Source organism: Macaca mulatta, chromosome 1 (assembly GCF_049350105.2).
Source record: "Macaca mulatta isolate MMU2019108-1 chromosome 1, T2T-MMU8v2.0, whole genome shotgun sequence".
Taxonomy (NCBI): Eukaryota; Metazoa; Chordata; class Mammalia; order Primates; family Cercopithecidae; genus Macaca; species Macaca mulatta.
In genome coordinates, this window is record NC_133406.1 from 229,747,391 (window position 1) to 229,773,756 (window position 26,366).

The 26,366-nt window shown below is 50.5% G+C and overlaps 1 protein-coding gene across 3 annotated transcripts in view; it reads left to right on the forward strand.

Annotated features, from left to right (window-relative positions):
• Positions 1-3,601: 3,601 nt before the first annotated feature.
• C1H1orf127 (chromosome 1 C1orf127 homolog) overlaps positions 3,602-26,366 on the forward strand; it is a 37,587-nt gene continuing 14,822 nt past the window's right edge. For 2 of the 3 annotated variants that reach the window (XM_015151046.3, XM_077974330.1), the window contains exons 1-5: positions 3,602-3,779; positions 10,173-10,273; positions 17,630-17,728; positions 21,502-21,626; positions 23,704-23,847. In XM_015151046.3, the coding sequence (XP_015006532.3) occupies positions 3,754-3,779; positions 10,173-10,273; positions 17,630-17,728; positions 21,502-21,626; positions 23,704-23,847 (495 nt within the window). In that variant the 5' untranslated portion in view covers positions 3,602-3,753. Of the gene's footprint in view, positions 3,780-10,172; positions 10,274-17,608; positions 17,729-21,501; positions 21,627-23,703; positions 23,848-26,366 lie in introns of all 3 variants that reach the window. The other variant, XM_077974324.1, reaches the window with a different exon arrangement.

Sequence of the window (26,366 nt, forward strand, 5' to 3'; positions counted from 1 at the left end):
GGCATGCGGGCCTCCTCCAGGGCCTGTGAGGGATTCACCAGCTGTGTGTTCTGCTCCTGCCTGCTTCTGTTTGGTGTGATGAGGGCCTTTCACCTGAGCGTGAACAGACCCTGGCGACAACCAGCTTCCATGCACCACACTGAGTCTCCACTTCCAACCCCATGTCTTCTGAGGCGGCTCATGATAAATCCCGAGCAATTTGGGATTAAAGGAAAAGTGGGTCAACAAAAAGATGAGTTAAAAAGAGAAACAGGGCCGGGCGCGGTGGCTCACGCCTGTAATCCCAGCACTTTGGGAGGCCGAGGTGGGTGGATCACGAGGTCAGGAGTTTAAGATCAGTCTGGCCAAGATGGTGAAACCCCATCTCTACTAAAAATACAAAAAATTAGCCGGGTGTGGTAGTGGGCGCCTGTAGTCCCAGCTACTCGGGAGGCTGAGGCAGAGAATTGCTTGAACCCAGGAGGCGGATGTTGCAGTGAGCAGAGATCGCACCATTGCACTCCAGGCTGGGTGACAGAGTGAAACTCTGTCGCAAAAAAAAAAAAAAAAAAAAAGAAATAGGCCGGGTGCAGTGGTTCACACCTGTAATCTCAGCACTTTGGAAGGCTGAGGCAGGAGAATCACTTGAGCCGAGGAGTTTGAGACCAACCTGGCAACATAGTGGTGTCTTTTGTACAGAACCCATCTCAGAGACCTCGGGTCTCTCTCTCTTATTTGTTTGTTTTTTGAGACAGGATCTTGCTCTGTCACGCAGGCTGGAGTGCGGTGGTGTGATCTCGACTCACTGCAACCTCCGCCTCTTGGGTTCAAGCGATTCTCATGCCTCAGCCTCCCGAGTAGCTAGAATTAGAGATATGTGCCGTGATGCCTGACTAATTTTTGTATTTTTAGTAGAGATGGGGTTTCACTATGTTGGCCAGGCTGGCCTCAAACTCCTGACTTCAAATGATCTGCCCACCTCAGCCTCCCAATGTGCTGGAATTACAGGCATGAGCCACTGTACCTGGCCCCTCTGGTCTCTTTTGTCTCTAAAAAAAATTTAAAAATCATCTAAGTATGATGGTGTGTGCCTGTATTCTCAGTTACTTGGGAGGCTGAAACAGGAGGATTGCTTGAACCCAGGAGGTCGAGGCTGCAGTGAACCATGATTGCACCACTGCACTCATGCCTGGGTGACAGAATAGGACCCTGTCTCAAAGGAAAAAAAAAAAAGCCAAATCCCAGATATGTGAGAATATGATCTTATTTGGAAACAGGGTCTTTGCTGATGCAATCAAGTTAGGTGAGTTCATACTGGATTAGGCTGACCCCTAATCCAGTGATTAGAGTCTTTATAAAAAGAGAAAAATTTGGGCCTGGCGTGGTGGCTCATGCCTGTAATCTGAGCAGTTAGAGCCCCTGCACTCCAGCCTGGGTGACAGAGTGAGACTCTCTCTCAAAAAATAAATAAAAATAAATAAATAAATAAATAAATAAATAAATAAATAAATGAGAAAAATGTGGACAGAGACACCCAGGGAGAACACCATGTGTGGGTGATGGAGGCAGAGATGGGAGTGACACAGCCACAAGCCCAGGACACCCAGGACCACCACCAGCCACTAGAAGCTAGGAAGAGGCAGAGAACGACCTTCCCCTGGGGTCTTTAGATAGATCGTGGCCCTGCTGACACCTGGATTTTGGACTTCTGGCCTCTAAACCTGGGAGATAATTAGTTTCTGGGTTTTTTTTTTTTTTTTTTTTTTTTTTTGAGATGGCTTTTCGTTCATCACCCAGGCTGGAATGCAGTGATGCCATCTTGGCTCACCGCAACCTCCGCCTCCTGGGTTCCAGTGATTTTCTTGCCTCAGCCTCCCAAGTAGCTGGGATTACAGGCACCCACCACCACACTCTGCTAATTTTTGTATTTTTAGTAGAGATGGGGTTTCACCATATTCGCCAGGCTGGTCTCCAACTCCTGACCTCAGGTGGTCCGCTGGCCTCAGCCTCTCAAAGTGTTGGGATTACAGGCATGAGCCACTGTGCCTAACTTCCTCGACTTTCAATAATGGCAAGTATTTGGGGCAGGGGGAGAAAGGGATACACACAGATAAAATGGAATAGTTAAAATCAAGACTTTTTTTTTTTTTTTTCCACTTGCAGAGGATATTAGGAACCATCTAGTCCTAAATCTTCATTTTGCAGGGGTATTTGTTTGCGAGGGCTGCCATGACAGAGTACCACAGACTTGGGGCTTACACACCAATTGATTTCTTCACAGTTCTAGAGGCGAGGAGTCTGAGATCAAGGTGCAGGCGGGGCTGGTGTCTCTGCAGGCCTCTCTCTGGCTCACAGCTGGCCGTCTTCTCCCTGTATCCTCCCATGGTCATTCCTCCGAATATGTCCATGCCCTAATCTCCTCTTCCGGTTTTTTGTTTTGTTTTGTTTTTGTTTTTTGAGATGGAGTCTTATTCTATCGCCCAGGCAGGAGTGCAATGGTACAATCTCAGCTCTCTGCAACCTCCGCCTTCCGGGTTCAAGTGATTCTCCTGCCTCAGCCTCCCGAATAGCTGGGATTACAGGCGCCTGCCATCAAGCCCAGGTAATTTTTGTGTTTTTAGTAGAGAGAGGGTTTCACCATGTTGGCCAGGCTGGTCTCAAACTCCTGACCTAGTGATCCGCCCAGTTCGGCCTCCCAAAGTGCTGGGATTACAGGCGTGAGTCACTGCGCCTGGTCTTTCTTTTTTTGAGATGGAGTTTTGCTCTTGTCAACCAGGCTGCAGTACAATGGTGCAATCTTGGCTCACTGCAACCTCCGCCTCCTGGATTCAAGCAATTCTCCTGCCTCAGCTTCCCAAGTAGCTGGGATTACAGGCATGCACCCCCACACTTGGCTAGTTTTGTAGTTTTAGTAGAGATGAGGTTTCACCATGTTGGCCAGGCTGGTCTCGAAGTCTTGACATCAGGTGATCCACCTGCCTCGGCCTCCCAAAGCACTGGGATTATGGGCATGAGCCACTGTGCCTGGTCTTTTTTTTTTTTTTTTTTTTTTTTTGAGACAGGGTCTTGTTCTGTTGCCCAGGCTGGAGTACAGTAGCACAATCACGGCTCACTGTAGCCTCAACCTCCTGGGCTCAAGCAATCCTCCCACCTCAGCCTCCTGAGTAGCTAGGACCACAGGTGTGTGCCACCATGCCCAGCTAGTTTTTAAATTTTTTGTAGAGACAGGGTCTTGCCATGTTCCCCTGGCTTGTTTCGAACTCCTGACCTCGAGTGATCTGCCCACCTCTGCCTCCCAAAGTGTTGGGGTTGCAGGCATGAGCCACCAGGCCTGGCCCCTCAGCTCCTTTTGAACTCTGCCAGGAGGGGCCTGGAGCAGGGTTCTGGGAAGCCCCGTCAAGACAGCATGACTGTTCCTCCAGTGAAGCTCAGTTTCTCAGCTTCTTTCCTTCCTTGGGCACAGAGACAGGCTTCTCCCAGGAGCTGAGGGCCTTCGCTCCAGCCTCAGCAGAACAATTCATCTTCAGCCTTCTGATCAGCATTCTTATTTTGAGCTCCCGCAGCTAAAGCAATTCATCTCACCCATGCAGAGGGATGGGGAGGAGCTGAGGGGAGGAGCTGAGAGTGTGACACCCACCTGTGTTTTCTGGCACCTGAGTGACCCCTGAGACCTGCACTGGAGGGGAAGAGGAGGGGCCAACGTTTCCTTTAGGTGCTTTGGAACTGCTTCAGATTAAATTCTCCCAGGGCAGGAGACAGCTGCCGGGCCTGAGGATGTGGGGGTCCCTGGCACTTGCCTGGTAAGTGTCCCTTATTCAGGAATTGGGAGAAGCCAGTGGCATGCTTAGTGTGCCCACACTCCTTGAAGAAGCCAATTATCTTCCACTAGAATCAGAAGCCTTGAATCTGAGAGGGAAGAGGGGCCAAGTGGGCAATGGGCCCAGGGGCATGGATGCCTTGGGAACGGCTGGCCTTCTTAGGTGAGGTCCGACCACAGTCACTCCCACCTTTCTCATGCTCCAGTCATCCCTGGTTCTGGAATTCCAGTCATTCCATCTTGGGAAGGATTTACAGAAGGTTGGGAGAAAACAGAACATGACTTCCTTGTTCTAGAGGGTCCTTAAAACAAAACAAATTAGGGGTCAAGCTGACCAAGAGATGCTTGATTTCAAGGAGTTTTCAAATGATAGGAGTCGTGGTCGCTAGTTATTTGATGTAAGGATTAGGAGAAAATTTCATTTTCCCTTCCCTTCCCTTCCCTCCCCTCCCCCCCTCCCCTCCCCTCCCCTCCCCTCCCCTCCCCCCCTCCCCTCCCCTCCCCTCCCCTCCCCTCCCCTCCCCTCCCTTCCTTTCCCTTCCCTCTCTTCCTTTCCTTTCCGTCCTTTCTTTTCTCTTTCTCTCTTTCTCTCCCTCTCTCTCTTTCTTCCTGAGATACGTTCTTGCTCTGTTGCTCAGGCTGGAGTGCAGTGGCGTAATCATACTTCACTGTTATCTCTAACTCCTGGGCTCAAGTGATCATTCCACTTTAGCCTCCCAGGCATGTGCCACCACACTTGGCTAATTTTTTAATTTTTTTTTTTTGTAGAGACAGGGTCTTACTGTGTTGCCCAGGCTGGTCTTGAACTCCTGGGTTCAATCCATCCTCCTGTCTCGGCCTCCCAAAGTGTTGGGATAACAGGCATGAGTCACTGCATCTGGCCAGAATCTCATTTTCCTTGGCAACAGAATTGCTACCTCCCTTCCCCAGCTGAGATGTATTTTTTTTTTTTTTTTTGAGACGGAGTCTCGCTTTGTCGCCCAGGCTGGAGTGCAGTGGCCAGATCTCAGCTCACTGCAAGCTCCGCCTCCCGGGTTTACGCCATTCTCCTGCCTCAGCCTCCTGAGTAGCTGGGACTACAGGCGCCCACCACCTCGCCTGGCTAGTTTTTTGTATTTTTAGTAGAGACGGGGTTTCACCGTGTTAGCCAGGATGGTCTCGATCTCCTGACCTCGTGATCCGCCCGTCTCGGCCTCCCAAAGTGCTGGGATGAGATGCATTTTTAAGAAATACTTTAAAAAACGTCCTGAGGGCCGGGCGCGGTGGCTCAAGCCTGTAATCCCAGCACTTTGGGAGGCCGAGACGGGTGGATCACGAGGTCAGGAGATCGAGACCATCCTGGCTAACACGGTGAAACCCCGTCTCTACTAAAAAAATACGAAAAAATAGCCGGGCGAGGTGGCGGGCGCCTGTCGTCCCAGCTACTTGGGAGGCTGAGGCAGGAGAATGGCGTGAACCCGGAAGGCGGAGCTTGCAGTGAGCTGAGATCCGGCCACTGCACTCTAGCCTGGGCGACAGAGCGAGACTCCGTCTCAAAAAAAAAAAAAAAAAAAAAAAAAAAACGTCCTGAGAGTGGGAAGTGAAGCTTCCCAGGCCAGCTTGAATGTCACAATAGCTGGCTTGTGGCCTTTGGGCCGTGGACTGCAGGGCTTTTGTTTGGCGTTTTGTGAGGTTGAAGTCTGTAGACAATGAAGGCGGTGGAGAAGCTGAGTGGGGCTTTGTGGGGCCGGGTGAGCAAGGGGGAGGTCCAGGCCCTGTCCTGGGGACCCATAGCCTTCTCTTGGATGCCTCATGAGGGGGCTCAGGCTTGGGGGATGGAGCGTCATGTCTCCCCAGTCTGCCCCAGCTGGACTGAGAAGTAAGGGGGAAAAACCCACACCCACGTCTTTCTCCCAATTGATTCTCAAGGAGGAGAATAGAAGCAGGCATCAGATGCAGGGGAGAGCCGTCTATCCCCCACCTGCCACCGGTGGATTCCGGGCAGCATTCCCTGCGTAACAGCAGAGTCGGGATCCCCGGCAAGGCCGGGGCTCAACGCCAGAGTCAGCCACTTTACTCTTCCCCAAGTTTATTCTTCTGGTCCTGTCTCAGATTTACTCACCCTGGGAGAACCTTCCTTCAATTGCCCCAGCCAGGTTTTTGTTTTGCAAATTAATCAAGTAATAATAGCGCCTCCCTGCTGCTGGGAGAGGAATCCCGCATCGGGCTCAGTGTCCAGGCAGCAGAGCCCAGGGCGAGTACCCGGCTATCCATGAGAGAGGCTCCCCACAGGCGCTTCTGAATTCAGTGAATGAAGCGGGGCAGCCAGACAGCCGCAAACTCCTCCCAGCTCGAAGGCTGCAAGCTCAGCTTAGATTCCGGGCTGGGGAACCAGTCCTGTCATTCTTTGCCAACCCACTCTAGGGAGACCGTGAGCCCTGGCATTTGGCCTCCCTGGGCTGGGCCTGAGGCCCTGGCCCTCTGCCCACCCAGGAATCGAATGGCTCAATGAGGGCAGCCCTAGAAGGAAATGCAGCACCCATTCCTGCCTTTTCATATTTCTTTTTTAACTTTAACTTCCTTCCTTCCTTCCTTCCTTCCTTTCTTGCCTCCTTACTTCCCTCCCTCCCTCCTTCCTTTCCTTCCTTCCTTTCCTTCCTTCCTTTCCTTTTCTTCCTTTCTTTCTTTCTCTCCCTCTCTCTCTCTCTCTCTGTCTCTCTGATGGAGTTTTGCCCTTGTTGCCCAGGCTGGAGTGTAATGGCGACATCTCAGCTCACCACAACCTCCACCTCCCAGGTTCAAGTGATTCTTCTGCCTCAGCCTCCTGAGTAGCTGTGATTACAGGCATGCGCCACCACACCAGGCTAATTTTCTATTTTTAGTAGAGATAGGGTTTCGCCATGTTGGCCAGGCTGGTCTCAAACCCCTGACCTCAAGTGATCTGCCCACCTCAGCCTCCTAAAGTGCTGGGATTACAGGCATGAGCCATCGTACCCATCCAATAGTAGTTTATTTCTTTTCATTGCAGTTCAGTATTCCATTGGAGTAATAGACCACAATGGGTCCATTCTACCACAACTAGGCATTTGGGTGGTTTCCAGGTTACAGGAAATAATAGCGCCGCTATGAACAGTCTTGCACGTATCCTCTGATGCACTTGTGCTCGCCTTGCCATTGGAGCGGAAGTGCTGGGTCAAAGGGTGGAGGAATGTTCAGTTTTAGTAGATTCTACCAGTTCCCAAGAGTGGCTGAGCCAACCTCACTCCCTCCCAGAGGCAGGAGCTTTCTCAATGCTCCACATTGTGCCAATCTCTCCCTGTCATTCTTTCTTTCCAACTTCTGGCTTCAGGATTATTTCCTGAACTCCTCTAAGGAAAACTTCTTTGTGGGAAGTTTAGGTTCTTGCCTGTAGTCATTTTAAATAACTAGAGTCTCAGCTGCCCAAAGAGTCTTTTTAAAATGTGAGATCCTTGCCCTAGGCGCAGTGGCTCACACCTGTAATCCCAGCATTTTGAGAGGCTGAAGTGGGCGGATCACTTGAGGCCAGGAGTTCAAGACCAGCCATGGCCAACATGGTGAAACCCCCGACTCTACTAAGAATACAAAAATTAGCCAGGCGTGTGGTGGCACACGCCTGTAATCCCAGCTACTCAGGAGGCTGAGACACGAGAATCGCTTAAACCTGAGAAGCAGAGATCGCAGTGAGCTAAGACTGTGCCACTGCACTCCAGCCTGGGTGACAGAGCGAGAGACTCAGTCTCAAAAAAGAAAAAAAAGGGAGATCCTCTCCCTTCTCTGCTTAGAGTTCTCCAGAACTTCCCATCATTTTTCACGGTAAAACCCCAGCCTGCACCCCTGGCCGTGGCTCCTGCCTGCCCCTCTCCTTTTTGCCCACCAGCAGCCCCTCTGTCACTGGCTCTAGTTCCACTGACCTTCTTTTGAGTCCTTAAACACACACACACCAAACTCATTTCTGACTGTTTGCACCTGTGCACTATTTCCTCTGCTGGGAAATGCCCTTCCCCGGGTCTTTGCGTGGGACTCTTTTTTTTTTTTTTTTTTTTTGAGACAGGGTCTCGCTTTGTTACCCAGGCTGGAGTGCATTGGCATGATCATTGCTCACAGCCTAGACCTCCCAGGTGCAAGCAATCCTCCCACCTCAGCCTCCTGAGTAACTGGGACCACAGCGCGTGCCACCACGCCAGGTTAATTTTAAAATTTTTTTGTAGACATCGAGTCTTGCTGTGTTGCCCAGGCTGGTCTCAAACTCCTGGGCTCAAGTGATTCTCCTGCCTCAGTCTCCCAAAGTGTTGGGATTATAGGCGTAAGCCACCATGCCCAGTGGGACTCCGTGACATATATACCATCTTGGTTCAAATGTCACCTCTCAGTGATGTTTTACCTGACATAAAGAAATTTGGGGGCTAGGTGCAGTGGCTTACTCCTGTAATCCCAGCACTTTGGGAGACCGAGGTGGGTGGATTGCTTGAGTTTAGGAGTTTGAGATTAGCCTGGGCAACATGGTGAAACTCCATCTCTACAAAAAAAAGACTAAAAAATTAGCCGGGCGTGGTGGCTATTTTTTTTTTCTTTTTTCTTTTTTTTTTACTGTGGAATTTTGTTCTTGTTACCCAGGCTGGAGTGCAGTGGCGCGATCTCAGCTCACTGCAACCTCCGCCTCTCGGGTTCAAGCAATTCTCCTGCCTCAGCCTCTTGAGTAGCTGGGATTACAGGCATGTGCCATCACGCCTGGCTAATTTTTGTGTTTTTAGTACAGATGAGGTTTTGCCATGTTGACCAGGTTGGTTTTCAACTCCTGACCTCAGGTGATCCACCAACCTCGGCCTCCCAAAGTGCTGGGATTACAGGTGTGAGCCACAGTGCCCGGCAAAAAGAGAAATTTGGAATAAACAAAAAGATTATTTTTAAAGGTTACTGATGTCTTCAATGGAAAACTAAGCATTGTTTGGAGAAGAGGCTTCCTGCTGTCTAACTCCAGCCTTTCATCACCTTTGTGCTATTTTATAGTGCTCTAAGTTGTAGAGAACCTATGGCAATGCAACCGATTCCTGCCTATGGACATGCAAATAAATTTCCTCAGGGGAGGTTCCATTGGCTTCCCTTCCCCACTGTGGAAGAAGCCAGTTTGGTGTCTATTTGCAAATTCATTTGAACATTCCTCATCTAGAAATGTATCTTTCTTTCTTCTTTGAACTGGTTGTAACCTCTGCCTGGTTCCCTCACTAATAATGGGTTAATAAAATCTTTAATACAGATTCATCATTTTATTTATTTGTTTATTTATTGGAGAGGGAGTCTCACTCTGTCACCCAGGCTGGAGTGCAGTGGCGTGATCTCAGCTCATTGCAATCTCCGCCTACTGGGCTCAAGCAATTCTCCTGCCTCAGCCTCCCGAGTAACTGATATTACAGCTACAGCTGGGATTATAGGCATGAGATTCATCATTTAAAATCTTTTTGAGGCCAGGCATAGTGGCTCACACCTGTAATCCCAGCACTTTGGGAGGCTGAGGCGGGCGGGTCACCTGAGGTCAGGAGTTCAAGACAAATCTGGCCAACATGGTGAAACCCTGTCTCTATTAAAAATACAAAAATTAGCCGGGCATGGTGGCAGGCGCCTGTAATCCCAGCTACTCAGGAGGCTGAGGCAGGAGAATCACTTGAACCTGGGAGGCAGAGGTTGCAGTGAGCGAGATCGCGCCATTGCACTCCAGCTTGGAGGATAAGAGCAAGACTTTGTCTCAAAAAAAAAAAAAAAAAAAAAAAAATATATATATATATATATATATATATATATATGTATATATTTTTGAGACAGGGTCTCACTCCAGTCACCCAGGCTGGAGTACAGTGGTGCAATCACTCCTCACTATAGCCTCAACTTCCTGGGCAGAGGTGATCCTCCCACCTCAGCCTCCTGAGCAGCTGGGACTACAGGCATGGGCCACCATGCCCGGCTAATGTTTTATATTTTTAGTAGAGACAGTGTTTCACCCTGTTGCCTAGGCTGATCTTGAACTCCTGGGCTCAAGCTATCCCCTGCTGCCTCAGCCTCCCAAAGTGTTGGGATTACAGGTGTGAGCCATCGCACCCGGCCTAAAATATATGTTGCCTTTTTTGAGAATGATCTTTTCACACTGACCTCATCAGAGGTCCTCTCAGGCTCTCTGTATTTCACCACTCTGTTTCATTTTCTTCTGAGCCTGATTACTATCTGAGATTATTTTGTTCTTCTATTTCTTTACTTATGGTTGGTTTTTTGTGTCTTGGCCATTGTGCATAGTAGGCACTCAAAAGAAATATACTGAGTGAATGAAGGTAGATGAGGCAGCGGCTGGGCGGTGCATCTCCCCACACCCTTCCCTCCTCTCCCGCAGGGCCGTGTGTCTTGCCTGTGTTCAGCCCACGGTGTTCCCATGGAGCCTCTCCTTCAGGTCAGATAGGGACAAGCCAAGCTCTGCACCGGAAGTTTTAACAGGTAAATCACTCACACTTTTATGGTTGGCATCAGGCTTTGGGCATTTCCCCAATGAGCAGACTGAGAACCAACCTGCTGGGTGACACTGGGCAGCTTTGGAAGCGAGAAAACCTTCCAAAGCCTTCACCAAAGCATGAATTTCGGGCTGTCATTCTCTCAAGAAGGAAGTGGCATTCCTGCAGGCCAAGTGCTGGAGCTCATGTGGCTGGCTGGGGCCAGACTTAGGGCCGGGCCTGGCATCCTCTGACTCAGAGCTCAGTGCTTGTTTCAGTAATAAAAACCAGGACAGGGAGCGTGTGTGGTGTTCCGGGCCTGTCTTGGGGGAATTTGTGTCTATTAATTAACTCATTCTAACAAGACTTTTAGATGATGACGTGAAGTCCAGAGGAGTAAGTGACTTGTCTAAGGTCCCATAGCAATGAGTAGCAGAGCCAGGATTTCACCCTCCAGAGCCCCTGCACTTAGCCACCCTGCAAACAGTTGACACTGTGGGTGTAACATGTCTTTGCTGAGCACTTACTCTGGGCTTGGCCCTGTGCTGAGGGTTTCACATGCCATCATCCCATTTCATCTCCTTTTTTTTTTTTTCCCCTCAGACAGAGTCTCACTCTGTCCCCCAGGCTAGAGTGCAGTGGTGTGATCTCAGCTCACTGCAACCTCCACCTCCCAGGTTCAAGCGATTCTCCCGCCTCAGCCTCCCGAGTGGCTGGGACTACAGGCGCATACCAGCACAGCCAACTAATTTTTGTATTTTTAGTACAGACAGGGTTTCATCATGTTGGCCAGGCTGATCTTGAACTCCTGACCTCCGGTGATCTGCCCGCCTTGGCTTCCCAAAGTGCCTGGGAATACAGGTGTGAGCCACCGTGCTCGGCCCTCATTTCACCTTCTTGAGATCAATGAGAGAGAGGCTATTTTTGTGCTACAAGGTTCAGGAGTCTCCAACACTACCTTCACTATTGACAGCAACTCCAAGTTCAAGGGTGCCCAATACCACCTTCAGTTTTGATAGTTTACCAGAAGGACCCATAGAGCTCAGAAAAGCTGTGATACTCGTGGTTAAGTGCCATGGGTTAAAGTCAGCCAAGGGAAGAGGTGTATGGGGTGCAGTACAGGAGAGCCCCAGGGGCAAGCTTCTGTTATGGGATCTCTGGGGTGTTCATTTTTCTGGTGGGAAACCTCTGTGGCCACTGGCACCTTTGCCTGAGTTCTTGGAGTTCTTGTCCTGCATCCAGGAAGAATGAGGAATGCAGACAAGTGAAGGATGAAGAAGGGGAAGAGTTTTATTTAGTGTTAGAACAGCTCAAAGGAGTGGCTAGCTCCTTTCTGTAGGCAGGTCTTCCCACCGAGTGTTCAGCTCTCAGCAGAAAGGAGGCCCTGGAGAGGGTGGCTCCTCTCTGCAGGCAAGTCATTCGGACGTCTCCGCAGGTCTCTGCAGTTCTCAGCAGAGCGGTTAGCTTCTCTCTGCTCACTGGTCGTCCCACCCTCTCTGCTCTGAGCAGAGAGGGTACTCAACTCATCCCATGGTCTCTCTGCCCTCGTCTTCCTCTGGCCGTCCTCTGCCTGGCTTTTACTGTGCCCTGCGCTTTTGTGGACCTCAGAGGGGAGGAAGTGTGTGCTGATTGGTCCACAGGCAGCCATGAGCCAGCCGGAAAGAGGCCCCACGAGTCCCTACTCAGTCTGAGGGACTGGCAGCCCAGCCGGCAGCCTTCAGGCCCTCCCTGGCCCGCAAGTGAGGCCCTACTGGGGACCTGTCCCCTTCCACCCAGGAATCAATCGGCCTCCCACTGCCGTTCATGGCCCACAGGCTTGGCCCCAACCCCTCTAAGAGATCTGAGCAGGTCCCTGGAGTGGAGAGAGACCAGGCTGCAGGAGAAGACACGCCCTGAGCCTGCAGAGACTTGGTGGGGGGTCCTTCCTGGGGTCCCCGAGGGTGCAGGCTGCAGAGACACCCAGCTCCTGCACCTGGGAGGGCAGCCGCAGCTGCACCCGGGAAGGCAGATCCTGCCTGCTCCTAGCCCTCCCCCAAGAGCACAGGGAGGCTCTGATTCACAGCTGCAGTTTGGGCAGCTGTAGCCCCGCCCAGTAGGGTGGGGCTCCCACCTGCTCCACAGAGCAGGAGGCCTGGGTCTGCAGCTGCGGTTTGGGAGTCTGTGGAGGCACCCAAGGAGATCCCAGCCTCGGAAGGGGCGGGGCTCCCACCGGCTCCCTGGAGTGTTCAGCTCCAGCCACACCTCCCTGCTGCAGCCAGTGTGATGGCAGCAGCCACTGCCACTGCTTCTGGGTGCCCTTTCCCCGTGGGGTTGTACAGACAGGGCCAGCTTCTCTCAGCAGCGATGAATGACAGTACACACAGAGTATGCTGACCTGATAAGAGCTCCTGAGCCTTCCTATCCAGAGGTTTTACTGGCGGTCAGTTGCGTAGCCATGGCTGACTACTCGTGTGACTGGCTTTAGTCTTTTTCTAATTTTTATTTTATTTTTAATTTTTTGCGACAGAGTCTTGCTGTGCTGTCCAGGCTGGAGTGCAGTGGTGTGATCTCACCTCCCAGGTTCAAGCGATTCTCCTGCCTCAGCCTTCTGAGTAGCTAGGATTACAGGCACTTGCAACCACAACTGGCTAATTTTTGTATTTTTAGTAGAGACAGGGTTTCACCATGTTGGCCAGGCTGGTCTTGAACTCCTGACCTCAAGTGATCTGCCCACTTCTGCCTCCCAAAATGCTGGGATTACAGGCATGAGCCACTGCACCCACCACAAAGACACTCTTAACAGGCAAAACATTCCAAGGGCTTAGAATTTATTTCCCAGGTGCTTTGACCCAGGAGGGGCAAAGGGTCAATTCTTTGGGCCCAGGTTAATTATTTACTGCACATGTGCCCATTTTGCAGAAGAAGAAATGGGGTTTTGGAGCGATTAAATGACTTGCCCCAGGTCACATAGGTTGATCCAGGGTCTAAGCCCTGATCATCCAACTCCAGGGCCCAGTGCCTTGTGTTCTTCCTGGTGGCTTAAATGTCTCCATTGAGAGACAAATTAGCCCAGGAGATAATATTATTTCATATTCCCATTTCTGCAGTTGTAAAATAATTCATGTCTAGAGTGTGTGCATGTGTGTGTGTATTTCAGAGACAGGGTCTTGCTATGTTGCCCAGGCTGGAGTGCAGTGGCATTGACGGGCATGATCACTGTACAGTAGAACCTCAAATTGCTGGGTAAAGGCCATCCTGCTGCCTCATCCTCCAGAGCAGTTTAGTCTACAGACGTGCACCACTGTGCCCAGCTTGGAGTATATATTTAACTTAAGCTCTCTATCAACTCTGGGCAGGGCTCTATTGGGGAAAATAGGTTACATCCAACAAGATTCCACTTCCTGTGGATGAACAATCTCACTTAATACTGTTGTTCTTGTGTGATTACAGAAAACTCCAGTTTTCTGTACTGGAGTACTTGGGATGAAAACGTGCTTAACCCGCATTTAGCAGAGGCCTCTGTGGGTGCCACGCACAGGGCAAGGTATTGGGGGTGCCATGGTGAACAAGTTAGACACAACTTACGCCTTTTCCTGGAGCTTGTAGTTTGTGTCAAGGGGGAGAAGGGAAAACGACAAATCTCTGGGTCACGGCTTCTCTTATTCTCCAGCTTCAGGGCAGGCCAGGCTCCGGCCATAGCCCTTTGCTGGACAGATACTGAGCAGTTGCTGGCCAACAGGCACTGGTCCATGGGAGGACCCTGGGGATAGAGTGGTCAACAAGGCAGACACAGCCCCTCCCCTTCCTGAGCTTCTCTTTGCCTCAGTGGGAGACAACCTGATCTCCACCCATCCTCACTCGAGTAGGAAAAGTATACAGAAATCTCATGAACAACTAGATAACATAATTTCCAACAGCGATTCAAGTCAGGAAGGAAAGAGACACAGGACCAGGGTAGAGAATGGGTGGGGGTGGTCAGGGAGGACCTCCCAGAGGAGGTGACATTTAATTTTAGACCTGCAGATGAAGAAGAGCCAGCCACATGAAGAGTAGGGAATGGTGTTTCAGGCAGAGGGAACAGTATGTGCAGAGGCCATGAGGTAGAGAAAAGACCAGCTTGGCTCAGGGCCACATGAATTGTGGAAGTGTTTGGATTTTATTCCAAGGGTAGTGGGTAGTCATTGAAGGTTCTGAGAAGAGGCTGACATGATCTTATTTCCATTTTAAGATCCCTCGTGGCTGCTGTGTTGAGAATGGACCAGGGTGGGATGGGCAGAGGCCGGGGTCAGGGGTGACCATGACACTGCACACTGCCTCTCCCCTCTGGTCTGGGCACAGGCTGTGCTCTCTGCCTGGAGCGGTCAGCAGAGCTGCAGAATTCCATGGCTGAGCCAGTTTGCCCCTACTCTCTCTCTATATATTTTTTGATATGGAGTCTTGCTCTGTCACCTAAGCTGGAGTAGAGTGGCGCCATCTCAGCTCACTGCAGCCTCTGCCTCCTGGGTTCCAGCAATTCTCTGGCCTCAGCCTCCTGAGTAGCTGGGATTACAGGCACATGCCACCATGCCCGGCTAAGTTTTGTACTTTTAGTAGAGACAGGGTTTTGCCATGTCGGCTAGGCTGGTCTCGAACTCCTGACCTCAGGTGATCCGCCACCTTGGCCTCTCAAAGTGCTGGGATTACAGCCATGAGCCACCGCGCCGGCCACCCTTACTCTACTTTTATGAGTCAAGTGACTTGTAAACAAGTTTCTACCTGGGGCCTATTTGTTTTATTTATTTATTTATTAATTTATTTATTGAGTCTCACTCTGTCACCTAGGCTGGAGTGCAGTGGTGCGATCTTGGCTCACTGCAACCTCCACCTCCCAGGTTCAAGCGATTCCCCTGCCTCAGCCTCCCAAGCAGCTGGGATTACAGGTGCCCACCACCACACCTGGCTAATTTTTGTATTTTTAGTAGAGATTGGGTTTTACCATGTTGGCCAGGCTTGTCTTGGACTCCTGACCTCAGGTGATCCACCGGCCTCGGCCTTCCAAAGTGCTGGGATTACAGGCATGAGTAATACGCCTGTATGTGAGTCATATCTGCACGGCCCGTATTTTTTTTAAAGTGCACGTGAGTATCCCATACTCATGTCAAGCGGATTCAGGGGAGACCTCCCAGTTTCTCCACCAGCTCTCCTAGACAGTGGGAGGCCGTGTCCACAATGAAGCCCTGAGGCCTGTAGGAGTCAGATATACATCTCATAACCGCATAGGAACACAACATTGGGTTCGTTATTGATTCAGCGCCATGTGTATTCTAACATTAACTCAATTTCTCTAATACTCTGTCTGGCTCTGTGATGGCCTGGAAAACGATGGCGGCGAGTTTGCGCCACTGGTCCTGCTGCTCTGTACCTGGATAAGTCCTTTCATCTCTGGATGACAGTAATTATTATTATTATAAGAGCTGTCACCTTTAGGCATGTGCTCTGCAGTGATCACCCTGTAAAGACCTTTATATGCATTAACTCATTAAAGTCTCACATCTACCCTGTGAAGTCCCATCACTGCCATCATCACCATCATCGTTACCATTACCATCACCATCATCACCAGCACCACCACCACATCACCACCACCATCACCACCACCATAATCACCATCACTATTATTGCCATCATCACTGTCACTAGCACCAACACCACCATCATCACTACCACCATCATTACCACCACCATCAACACCATAATCACCATCATCACATCACTATTACCACCATCATCACCACGATGATTACCACCATCACCAGCACCATCATCACTATGACCATCACTACCATGATTATCACCATCACCATCATTATTACCACCATCACCACCATCATTACTATCATCACCACCACCATCACCAGCACCATCATCACTATGACCATCACTACCATGATTATCACCATCACCATCATCACCACCATCATCACCATCATCACCACCATCACCACCATCACCACCACCATCACCACCATCACCAGCACCATCATCACTATGACCATCACTACCATGATTATCACCATCACCATCATGATCACCACCATCACCACCATCACTATGATCATCACCATTAATACCATCATCACCACCACCGTCATCACCACCACAATCACCATCAATATCATCCCACTACTACCATCACCATTATTACTATCATCACCATCATTATCATACAATCAATTCACAGAAATAAACTGAAACTAAGCAACAGGTGTACACACACACACACACACACACACACACACACACACAAAACAGAGGTGGGATTCAAACCCAGATGCCTACTGACACCAGTGCCTATGATCTTTTTTTTTTTTTTTTTGAGACAGGGTCTCACTCTGTCACCCAGGCTGAACTCACTGCAGCCTCTGCCTCTTGGGCTCACGGTCCTCCCACCTCAGCCTCCTGAGTAGCTGAGGCGTGCACTACTGTGCACCACAGTGCTCCGCTAATTTAAATGAAATTTTTTTCCTTGCTGTTGCCCAGGCTGGTCTCAAACTTCTGAGCTTAATCGATCTGCTCACCTCAGCCTCCCAAAGTGCTGGGATTACAGGTGTGAGCCACCATGCTGGCGAGTACTCACACATGTACCATGAAGTCACATTGCTCCCTGTCTCCCCCTATAAAACGAAGTTTAGATTTAATGACCTCCAAGACTTTGCTACTCAAAGTGTTGTCCCTGGACCAGCAGCCATCACTTGGGAATTTGATAGAACTGCTGAATCTCAGACCCCGCCTTAGACCTACGAATCTGTATTTTAACAAATGCCCAAGTTGTATTTTAACAAGTGCCCAAGTTACAGGTGTGAGCCCAAGTTGTATTTTAACAAGTGCCCAAGCTGTATTTTAACAAGTGCCCAAGTTACAGGTGTGAGCCACTGTGCCCGGCCTGCAGGCTGGAATTTGAGGACCTCCCCAACAGGTTCTTCCTCCTTGGACATTCTGTGAACTGTGACCTCTGTATGGAGTAAAGGGTCACTCTGTTAGGACAGTAAGACCCCTACATGCCCTTTCCTGACTATTCCATTGAAGCCAGGCTGAGGGGAGCTCCTTCCTTCCCTCCCTCCCTCCCTCCCTCCCTCCCTTCCTTCCTTCCTTCCTTCCTTCCTTCCTTCCTCCCTCCCTCCCCCCTCCCCCAGTCCCTCCCTCCCTCCCCCTCCCCCTCCCTCCCTACCCCCTCTCTTCCCCATTCCCTCCCTCCCTCCCCTAGTCCCTCCCCCCTCCCCCTCCCTCCCTACCCCCTCTCTTCCCCATTCCCTCCCTCCCTCCCCTAGTCCCTCCCCCCTCCCCCTCCCTCCCTCTCTCCCTCCCTTCCTTCCTTCCTTCTCAGAAGCATCTTCTTGTTGGACAGACACAGTCGAGTGTTTCTCAGACTACATGACCCTGTGGATCCCGAGGAGCCACGTGGAAGGGCTGAGGCTGTGGCTGGCTAGGACCTTGCACTTGCCAGGTAAGAGGCAGTCTGTGGCTGGGCGGGGTCTTTGCTGGGGCTTTTGTGTTGCCTTCCCCTGCCTGCAGTGCTTCTCCCCCATGGCTCTTGCAGGTTCCTGGGCATCATTCAAATCTCTGCTCAAAGGCCACCTCCCCCTGCAGCCCTTCCAGGCTCTCTAAAGTCATCCACGCCCACCCCAGTCACAATCCTGGCACTCCTCACTAGTAAGATGATCTCCTGCCATTGTTCCCAAGCTTGTGATCTGCACCCCTCTTCCCAACAGAAGGCTGCGCTGTGAGGGCATGGCCCACGTGCTTTTTGTTTACAGCTGTGTCTTCAGAACCAAGAACACTGCCTCGTGCTTAGAAGAGTCCCAATAAGTATTTGTTGAATGAACAAGTGGCCCAACGCCCTGGAAGAAGCGCCCATCTGGTGCCGATAGCTCCAAAATCGAAATCACTCTGCAAAAGTGGAAGTGAGACTAAAGGGGTGATTCTCACACAAAATGGGAGGCCATCACATGCTTGGTGGGGGAAGAGCGCACCTAAAATAGCAAAAAACAAGGGCATAGTGTCACTCCCAGAAACCTTTCTGCCATGAGCTTTCCAACAGAAGAAGTAGGAAAGTGCTGGATGGCATCAGGGTACCTGGAACCTTCTGGAAGGAACATGAGTAGAGAGAGGAGCAAACAGCTTGCTTCCCTCCAAGCTCTCCATCTCAGTGGCTGCAAAGCCAGCCCCCAGGTTCCTCCTCTCTTTTGCACAGAATCATAGATATCGAGGAGGGAGGCTTTCCAGTCTCTCCCGAAGTCTAGGAAAACCTCCCAGGGACCCTGCTCGTTCTGGAAATTCCTAAAGCACCTTCTGGGACCGGTAGGGCCTAAATCTGCCCTGGGAGGGCCAACCACCCATTGGCCAGCCAGCCCAGGAGGCCTTGGGAGAGACATTTGTGTATTAAAAGGCCACTTTTCCAGGAGAAAAGCTGTGGATACATTAAGCTGTCGCCTGTTCTTTGGAGAGCCATTATTAATGGAAAACAATAGATTAATAGTTTTAAAACGCTTGTTCAATAAGTAATTTTTATGGCTCTGGATAGAGCCCATTAAACATTTCTGTGTGTTATTATAAAGAAGTTTTAAGCGTAAAATCATAAAGCCAATAATCAGAGAATTAGTCACAGCGGCCAGCCACAGGCCATTAGTTTTAGGCGCTGTCAGAGCCACCTGTGGCTTTTGAGGGAGAGTTTTCATTTCACGCGGCAGCGCCAGGTGGGGATGGAGAAATGATGGTGCCTGCTGCCTTCCATAAACTTGAGGGGACAGCAAGCAGGTGTGAGCAGCAGGGTGCCAGGCAAATATTTACAAAGTGCAAACATGAATGCAAAACTAAAACGATCCAGGTCAATTTGCACATCCAGCTCAGACACTTTATTTCCCCAGCGAGCTACCTTTCACAGCCTTCCTCCGCCAGAGGCACGGCCTTGATCTCTTGCTAAAGATAGCGGTGGAAGCTGCGTGCTTTTGAAAGGAAAGCATGTCACCAGAGAATCCCACGTAGAAAGGCTGCCAGAGCTGTTTTCTGGAACAGCGTATTCATCTCCCATCAAATGCACAATCGAGTCAAGCGTTTGAAAGTGAAACTGTGAGATTTAAAAATGCTTTAAAAATAATCATGACAAAAGCAATACAAGATAATTACAGAAACTAGAGGCAATCCAAAGGAGATAATCAAAACTGCTTATAATCCCTCTACCCAGAGATAGCCCCCTTTATTTTTCACTCATTCAACAACTACTTATTTATTTATTTATTTATTTTTTGAGACGGAGTCTCACTTTGTTGCCCAGGCTGGAGTGCAGTGGTGCAATCTCAGCTCACTGCAACCTCTGTCCCCCGGGTTCAAGCAATTCTTCTGCTTCAGCCTCTGGAGTAGCTGGGACTACAGGTGGCCGCCACCGTGCCAAACGAATTTTTGTATTTTTATTTCTATTTGTTTATTTTTTTTGAGACAGAGTCTCACTTTGTTGCCCAGGCTGGAGTGCAGTGGCGTGACCTCGGCTCACTGCAACCTCTGCCACCCAAGTTCAAGTGATTCTCCTGCCTCAGCCTCCTGAGTAGCTGAGACTACAGGTGCCTGCCACCACTCCCAGCTAATTTTTTTGTGTTTTTGGTAGAGACAGGGTTTCACCATGTTGGCCAGACTGGTCTTGAACTCCTGGCCTCAAGTGATCCACTCACCTCAGCCTCCCAAAGTGCAGCAATTACAGGTGTGAGCCACCGTGCCCAGCCGCTTTCAACAACTATTTATTGAGAACCTTCTGTGTGCCAGAAATAACTTGAGGCACTAAAGATGCAGCAATGAACAAAACAGACAAATACCCGTAGCCACATGGAGCTGACTTTTTTTTTTTTGAGATGGAGTCTCGCTCTGTTGCCCAGGCTGGAGTGCAGTGCTGCAATCTCAGCTCACTGCAAGCTCTGCCTCCCGGGTTCACACCATTCTCCTGCCTCAGCCTCCCGAGTAGCTGGGACTACAGGTGCCCGCCACCACGCCCGGCTAATTTTTTGTATTTTTAGTAGAGATGGGGTTTCACCATGTTAGCCAGGATGGTCTCGATCTCCTGACCTCATGATCCGCCCGCCTCGGCCTCCCAAAGTGCTGGGATTACAGGCGTGAGCCAGCCGGAGCTGACATTTGACTAGACGGCAATAAACAATCAATATAACAAATAAGCCAGTAGATAGTCGGTTAGAAGACAATGAGTGTGCAGAAAAGGGTGAAGGAGGGCAAGATGGGGAAGTGTTAAGTGGGTAGTTAGGGTGGGCTTCATGGAGAAGGCGACACTTGCACAAGGACTGAAAGGAGGTAGGGGAGTCAGCCATGCAGATATCTAGGAGAAGAGAGTTCCAGGCAGAGGGCACAGCCAGTACAAGGGCCCTGAGGCAGGAGTGGGCCTGGGATGATTGAGAAATAGCAGTGGGTCTGGTGTGGTTGGAGCAGAGGGAGGGAGGGGAAGAGAAGTGGGAAAAAGGGTCAGAGAGCTGAGGGCAAGTCACGTGAGGCTTGCAAGGGTTTTGTTTTTTTACACAATGGAGTTTTTTATTTTTTTATTTATTTTTTTTTCTGGGACAGTGTCTCACTCCATCACCTAGGCTAGAGTGCAGTGGCACAATCTTGGCTCACTGCAGCCTCCGCCTTCCAGGTTCAAGTCATTCTCGTGCCTCAACCTCCCAAGTAGCTGGAATTACAGGCGTGCACCACCACACCTGGTTAATTTTTGTAGTTTTAGTAGAGATGGGGTTTCGCCATGTTGGCCAGGCTGGTCTCAAACTCCTGAGCTCAGGTGATCCTCCCACCTCAGCCTCCCAAAGTGCTGGGATTACAGGTGTGAGCCACCACACCTGGCTGGCAACGAAGAGGTCTGAGCAGAGGAGAGGCGCAATCTGCCTACGTTTTGAACGGGATCCTGCGGGCTGCTGCATGGAATATTCACGACAGGGGCAAAGGAGGAAGCTGGGGGACATGTGAGGAGGCAGCAGCAGTGACACAAGCTGAGGATTCGTGTGGGGAGACGGGGTCGGATTCTGGATACACCTTGATTGAAGAACCATCGGGCTTTCCTGTTGGTATATGCCTTTTCAGACTTTTAAAAATTACTGCTATTTTTTATCCCCTCCAGGTAAGAAGCTTCCAGGCAGAGCAGTTTCTACCTGCGAGTCTGATATTTCTGACCCTGCCAGAGAAGCCACCTCCACAGGCTCAACCCACGTTTCTGTCCCTTTCTCGTTCCAGGCACCTGGAGGGCCCCTAACCACCTGGATTCTTCTCTTGCTAAATGTGGCTACTTCCTGCATCCGGCTTCAGATGGTGACTTCTTTTTTCGAGTTCAATACTCGGCCTGCTTTGTGCAGAAAGAGGTGGGTTTGGGAAATTTTTTTTTTTTTTTTTTTTTAAAGGGAGATTTAAGGAGCTAAGCCTGAGCTCAGATGTCAAGTAAGGAGACACTGCACCATTATTCCTCTGTAGAAACTGAGCTGAGGGAGACCAGAAATCTCTGCCTTCATGGAGTTTATGGGCATAGATGTTAAAAGGCCGCCCAACTCAGATGCTGCCTCGTCCAGGCAGTCCTCCTGAGACTCCCCCCTTCTCTGTGCAGTGGACCTGCTTCTATCATTGCCAACGCTGACTCACAATGTGCCCACTCACACACCATCTTCTGCTGGACCTGGAGTCTTTGGGGTGAGGCAGTCACACCCACAGGCTTGCCTCAGGGCCTGGCACACAGTAGGTACTCAGTAAGTGCTTAATGAAGTGAATAAATGGTGCTGAGGAGTTGCAAAGGCTGACTGACAGCCCTCACTTGCACAGGCCCATTATGGGCTCACGAGACCATGTGATTCTAAAATTTACAGAAGTAAGATATTTTTGTATTTTTTTTCCTTTCTGTTTTTTGAGACGGAGCCTCGCTCTGTTGCCCAGGCTGGAGTGCAGTGAGGCAGTCTCGGCTCACTGCAATTTCCACATCCCAGGTTCAAGCGATTCCCCTGCCTTAGCCTCCCAAGTAGCTGGGATTACTTGGTAAAGACGGGGTTTCACCCTGTTGGCCAGGCTGGTCTTGAGCTTCTGACCTCAAGTGATCCACCCACCTCGGCCCCCAGAGTAGCTGGGACTACAGGCATGAACCGCTATGCCCAGATAATTTTTGTACTTTTTGTAGAAGATGGGGTTTCACCATGTTGCCCAGGCTGGTCTGGAATTCCCAGGCTCAAGCCATCCTCCCACCTCGGTGTCCCAATGTGTTGAGATGATGGGAATGAGCCACCGTGCCAGCATTCTTGTTACTTAAATTTCACGCCAGGGGTCCTGCAAGGGGACGACCAGCCCCACAGATTGGCTCACAGTTTTTTTTTCTTGTCTTCTCCTCACCTCCACTTCCCCTTTCCGTTTCTTTGTGCTCCCTTCCTTGACCCAGCCCAGAGTTTTTCCCGAGTGGGTCGGTGGTCTGGAGTGGGGGAAGGAATTTTGGGAACTACCCTGCTCCTCCTCTTTCTCTTCCTCTCTGTGGTCACCCTTCTCTGACAGCCCCGTCAATACCTGCCCTTCTCAGGCCCCACCGCAAAGCTTAGACTTGGGTTCTTCTTGTGTGGCTGAACGAGGGCAGTCTGGGAGGGGTGGAGGGACCCACTGGTTTGACATCTTTGAAGTCTGCCTCGTGCTGGAATGAGCTAGACCAGCTCTCACGTCGAGTCTCAGCAATGGCCACATGCCTTTGGCTTAGTCATTTACCTTCTCTAAGCCTCAACTGCCTCATCTGTAAAATGAGAATTTTTTGTCTCATAAGCCCAGCCTTGGCCAGGCTTGGCGGCTCACGCCTGTAATCCCAGCACTTTGGGAACCAAAGTGAGCAGATCACTTGAGGCCAGGAGTTCGAGACCAGCCTGGCCAACATGGTGAAACCCTGTCTCTACTAAAAATAGAAAAATTAGATGGGCCTGGTGGCATATTCCTGTAATTCCAGCTACTTGGGAGGCTGAGGCACGAGAATCGCTTGAACCCGGGAAGTGGAGGTTGCAGTGAGCAGAGATCACACCACTCCACTCCAGCCTGGGTGACTGAGTGAGACTCAAAAACAAAAAACAGCCCAGCCTTATGAGACATTGGTGGGCATCAAAGGAGATAAAGTGTGTTTGTCAACTGTCAAGGGACATTAGGATGCAAGTTCTTATTCTGTCTGACTAGGTTTGACCTTCCCGAAACCCACAAATGTTCCCTGGCCTGGAGGGCTTCCTTGGTAGGGGCTGAGCTTCCAGAGCCAGACCCAGGCTCCGAGTTGCTGTCGACCCTGGTTTCATTTCCCATCCCTCTTCCACAAGCCCACCTTCTAGCAGGTTCATGGTATCCTATTTGCTGTGAGCAGGGACTGACCTATAATTGCAGCCTACTAACTGTATTTTCCTCTCTCATTTGCACACATGAATTTTGCCCTACTTCCAGAAAGCAAATTACAGGCTGGAAATCAGAATATTTCAGAAAGGGGTGACAAGGTTGGAGCGGAGTGATCGATACATAATGAAGTGTCCAATGCTAAGGTCAAGACTGGGCCAGGAAAGCGTCCACTGTGGACCCATGTTCATCCAGGTAATGGGTTCAGAGGGTCTGGGAGGTGGCAGAGGGGCCTCCCAGGCTGGGCGTCTCTCTAAAGGCCAAGGCAGGTGGCCCTGGCCCCTGCACTGCAGAATGTGGCCCAGAGAGACAGGTGGTAGCTGCAGATGCAGTACGGCATCGTTCTTCTAGACATCCCTGGGTACTGGCTGGGTGCTAAGTCTCCTGGGTTTGGTTCTGAGCAAGGAGGGGTGAGATGGGAGGCGAGGGGTGAGATGGGAGGGGAGGGGTGAGATGGGAGAGGAGGGGGAGATTAAAGCTGTCTGACCTCGGGTTCTAGATTTCCCATCTTGGCTGGCTCAGGGGGTCACTTGGGTTATCACCAAAGCTGCAAAATTGCATCTTTGTGTCCTTTCTCTTGTTGCCCAGTTTGGAGGGCAATGGCATGATCTCAGCTCACTGAGGCAATTCTCCTGCCTCAGCCTCCCAAGTAGCTGGGATTACAAGTGTCTGCCACCAGGAATGGCTTTTTTTTTTTCTTTCTTTTTTTTTTTTTTTTGAGACGGAGTCTCGCTCTGTCGCCCAGGCTGGAGTGCAGTGGCCGGATCTCAGCTCACTGCAAGCTCCGCCTCCCGGGTTCACGCCATTCTCCTGCCTCAGCCTCCCGAATAGCTGGGACTACAGGCGCCCACCACCTCGCCCGGCTAGTTTTTTGTATTTTTTAGTAGAGACGGGGTTTCACCGTGTTAGCCAGGATGGTCTCGATCTCCTGACCTCATGATCCGCCCGTCTCGGCCTCCCAAAGTGCTGGGATTACAGGCTTGAGCCACCGCGCCCGGCCTGTTTAAATTTTTTGTAGAGATGGAGACTCACTGTGTTGCCCAGGCTGGTCTCAAACTCCTGGCTTCAAGCGATCCTCTCACCTTGGCCTCTCAAAGCCCTGGGATTATAGGCGAGGGCCACTACGCCTGGCCCAGCAAACACTTATATATGGCTTATTCTGTGCTGGGCACCGTTCTACTCACTTTGCAAATATTAACTCATCTCACCTTCACAGCGATTCTGTGTAGTTGGTTCTATACTGATCCCCATTCTGCAGGTGAGAGAACTAAGCAGAGAGAGATTAGGAGACTTGCCAGCTGGTAGCAACAGAGCTGGGCTTTGAGCCAGGCCACATGATAGGGGCTGGGGCATGCTGGAACAGGCACAACCTGCAGTCCTGGCCCCCTACAGAGGGAGCTAAGGCTGGACTCCACTCCAGCCCCATTTTGCCAGATTTTCCAACATTTCAAGATAAACTGGAAATCTATAATTGTATGTGAAATCCTCCAGTTTAAAAAAGTTCACTTTAATTTTTTTTTTTTTTTTTTTTGAGATGGAGTCTCGTTCTGTCACCCAGGCTGGAGTGCAGTGGCATGATCTCGGCTCACTGCAACTTTTGCCTCCTGGGTTCAAGTGATTCTCCTGCCTTAGCCTCACGAGTAGCTGGAATTACAGGCATGCATCACCATACTCGGCTAATTTTTTTTTTTCTTTGAGACGGAGTCTCGCTCTGTCACCCAGTCTGGAGTGCTGTGGCGCAATCTCGGCTCACTGCAAGCCCCGCCTCCTGGGTTCACGCCGTTCACGCCTCAACCTCCGAAGTAGCTGGGACTACAGGCACCCGCCACCACGCCTGTCTAACTTTTTGTATTTTTGGTAGAGATGGGGTTTCACTGTGTTAGCCAGGATGGTCTCGATTTCCTGACCTTGTGATCCGCCCGCCTTGGCCTCCCAAAGTGCTGGGATTACAGGCGTAGGCCAGCGCACCCAGCCTAATTTTTTATATTTTTGGTAGAGACGGGGTTTCACCATGTTGGCCAGGCTGGTCTAGAACTCCTGACCTCAAGTGATCCACCCACCTCGGCCTCCCAAAGTGCTAGGATTACAGGTGTGAGCCACTGCGCCCGGCCAAGTCAGTTTAACTTTGTAGGCACTGCACAGCTCAAATAAAGTGCTGGATTTGGCTTGAGGGATTTGGTTGGGCATCTTCTGCCTGTGAGGAGGAGGAGGAAGGAAGGAGGAAGAGAAAGAAGAGGAAGTCAGAACTGAGAGGAGGAGGTTGGAGTGAAAAGGCTGCTGATGACAAACACCATTTATCCAACAAGCAAGCATTTATTTATTTATTTATTTTGAGACAGAGTCTCGCTCTGTTGCCCAGGCTGGCGTACAGTGGTGTGATCTTGGCTCACTGTAACCTCTGCCTCCTCGGTTCAAGCGATTCTGATGGAATCACAGGCATGCGCCACCATGCCCAGTTGATTTTTTTGTATTTTTAGTAGAGATGGGGTTTCACCATGTTGTCCAGGTTGGTCTCGAACTCCTGACCTCAACCGATCCACCTGCCTTGGCCTCCCCAAATGCTAGGATTACAGGCATGAGCTGCTGCGCCTGGCCCCAACAAGCATTTATTGAGCATCTATTGTATGCCCAGCCCTGTGCTGGTGCTGACGGAACAGATATGACCAAGGCGTGACTTGCCCCAGGAAGAGCTTATCGTTTTCTTCTTATCTGAT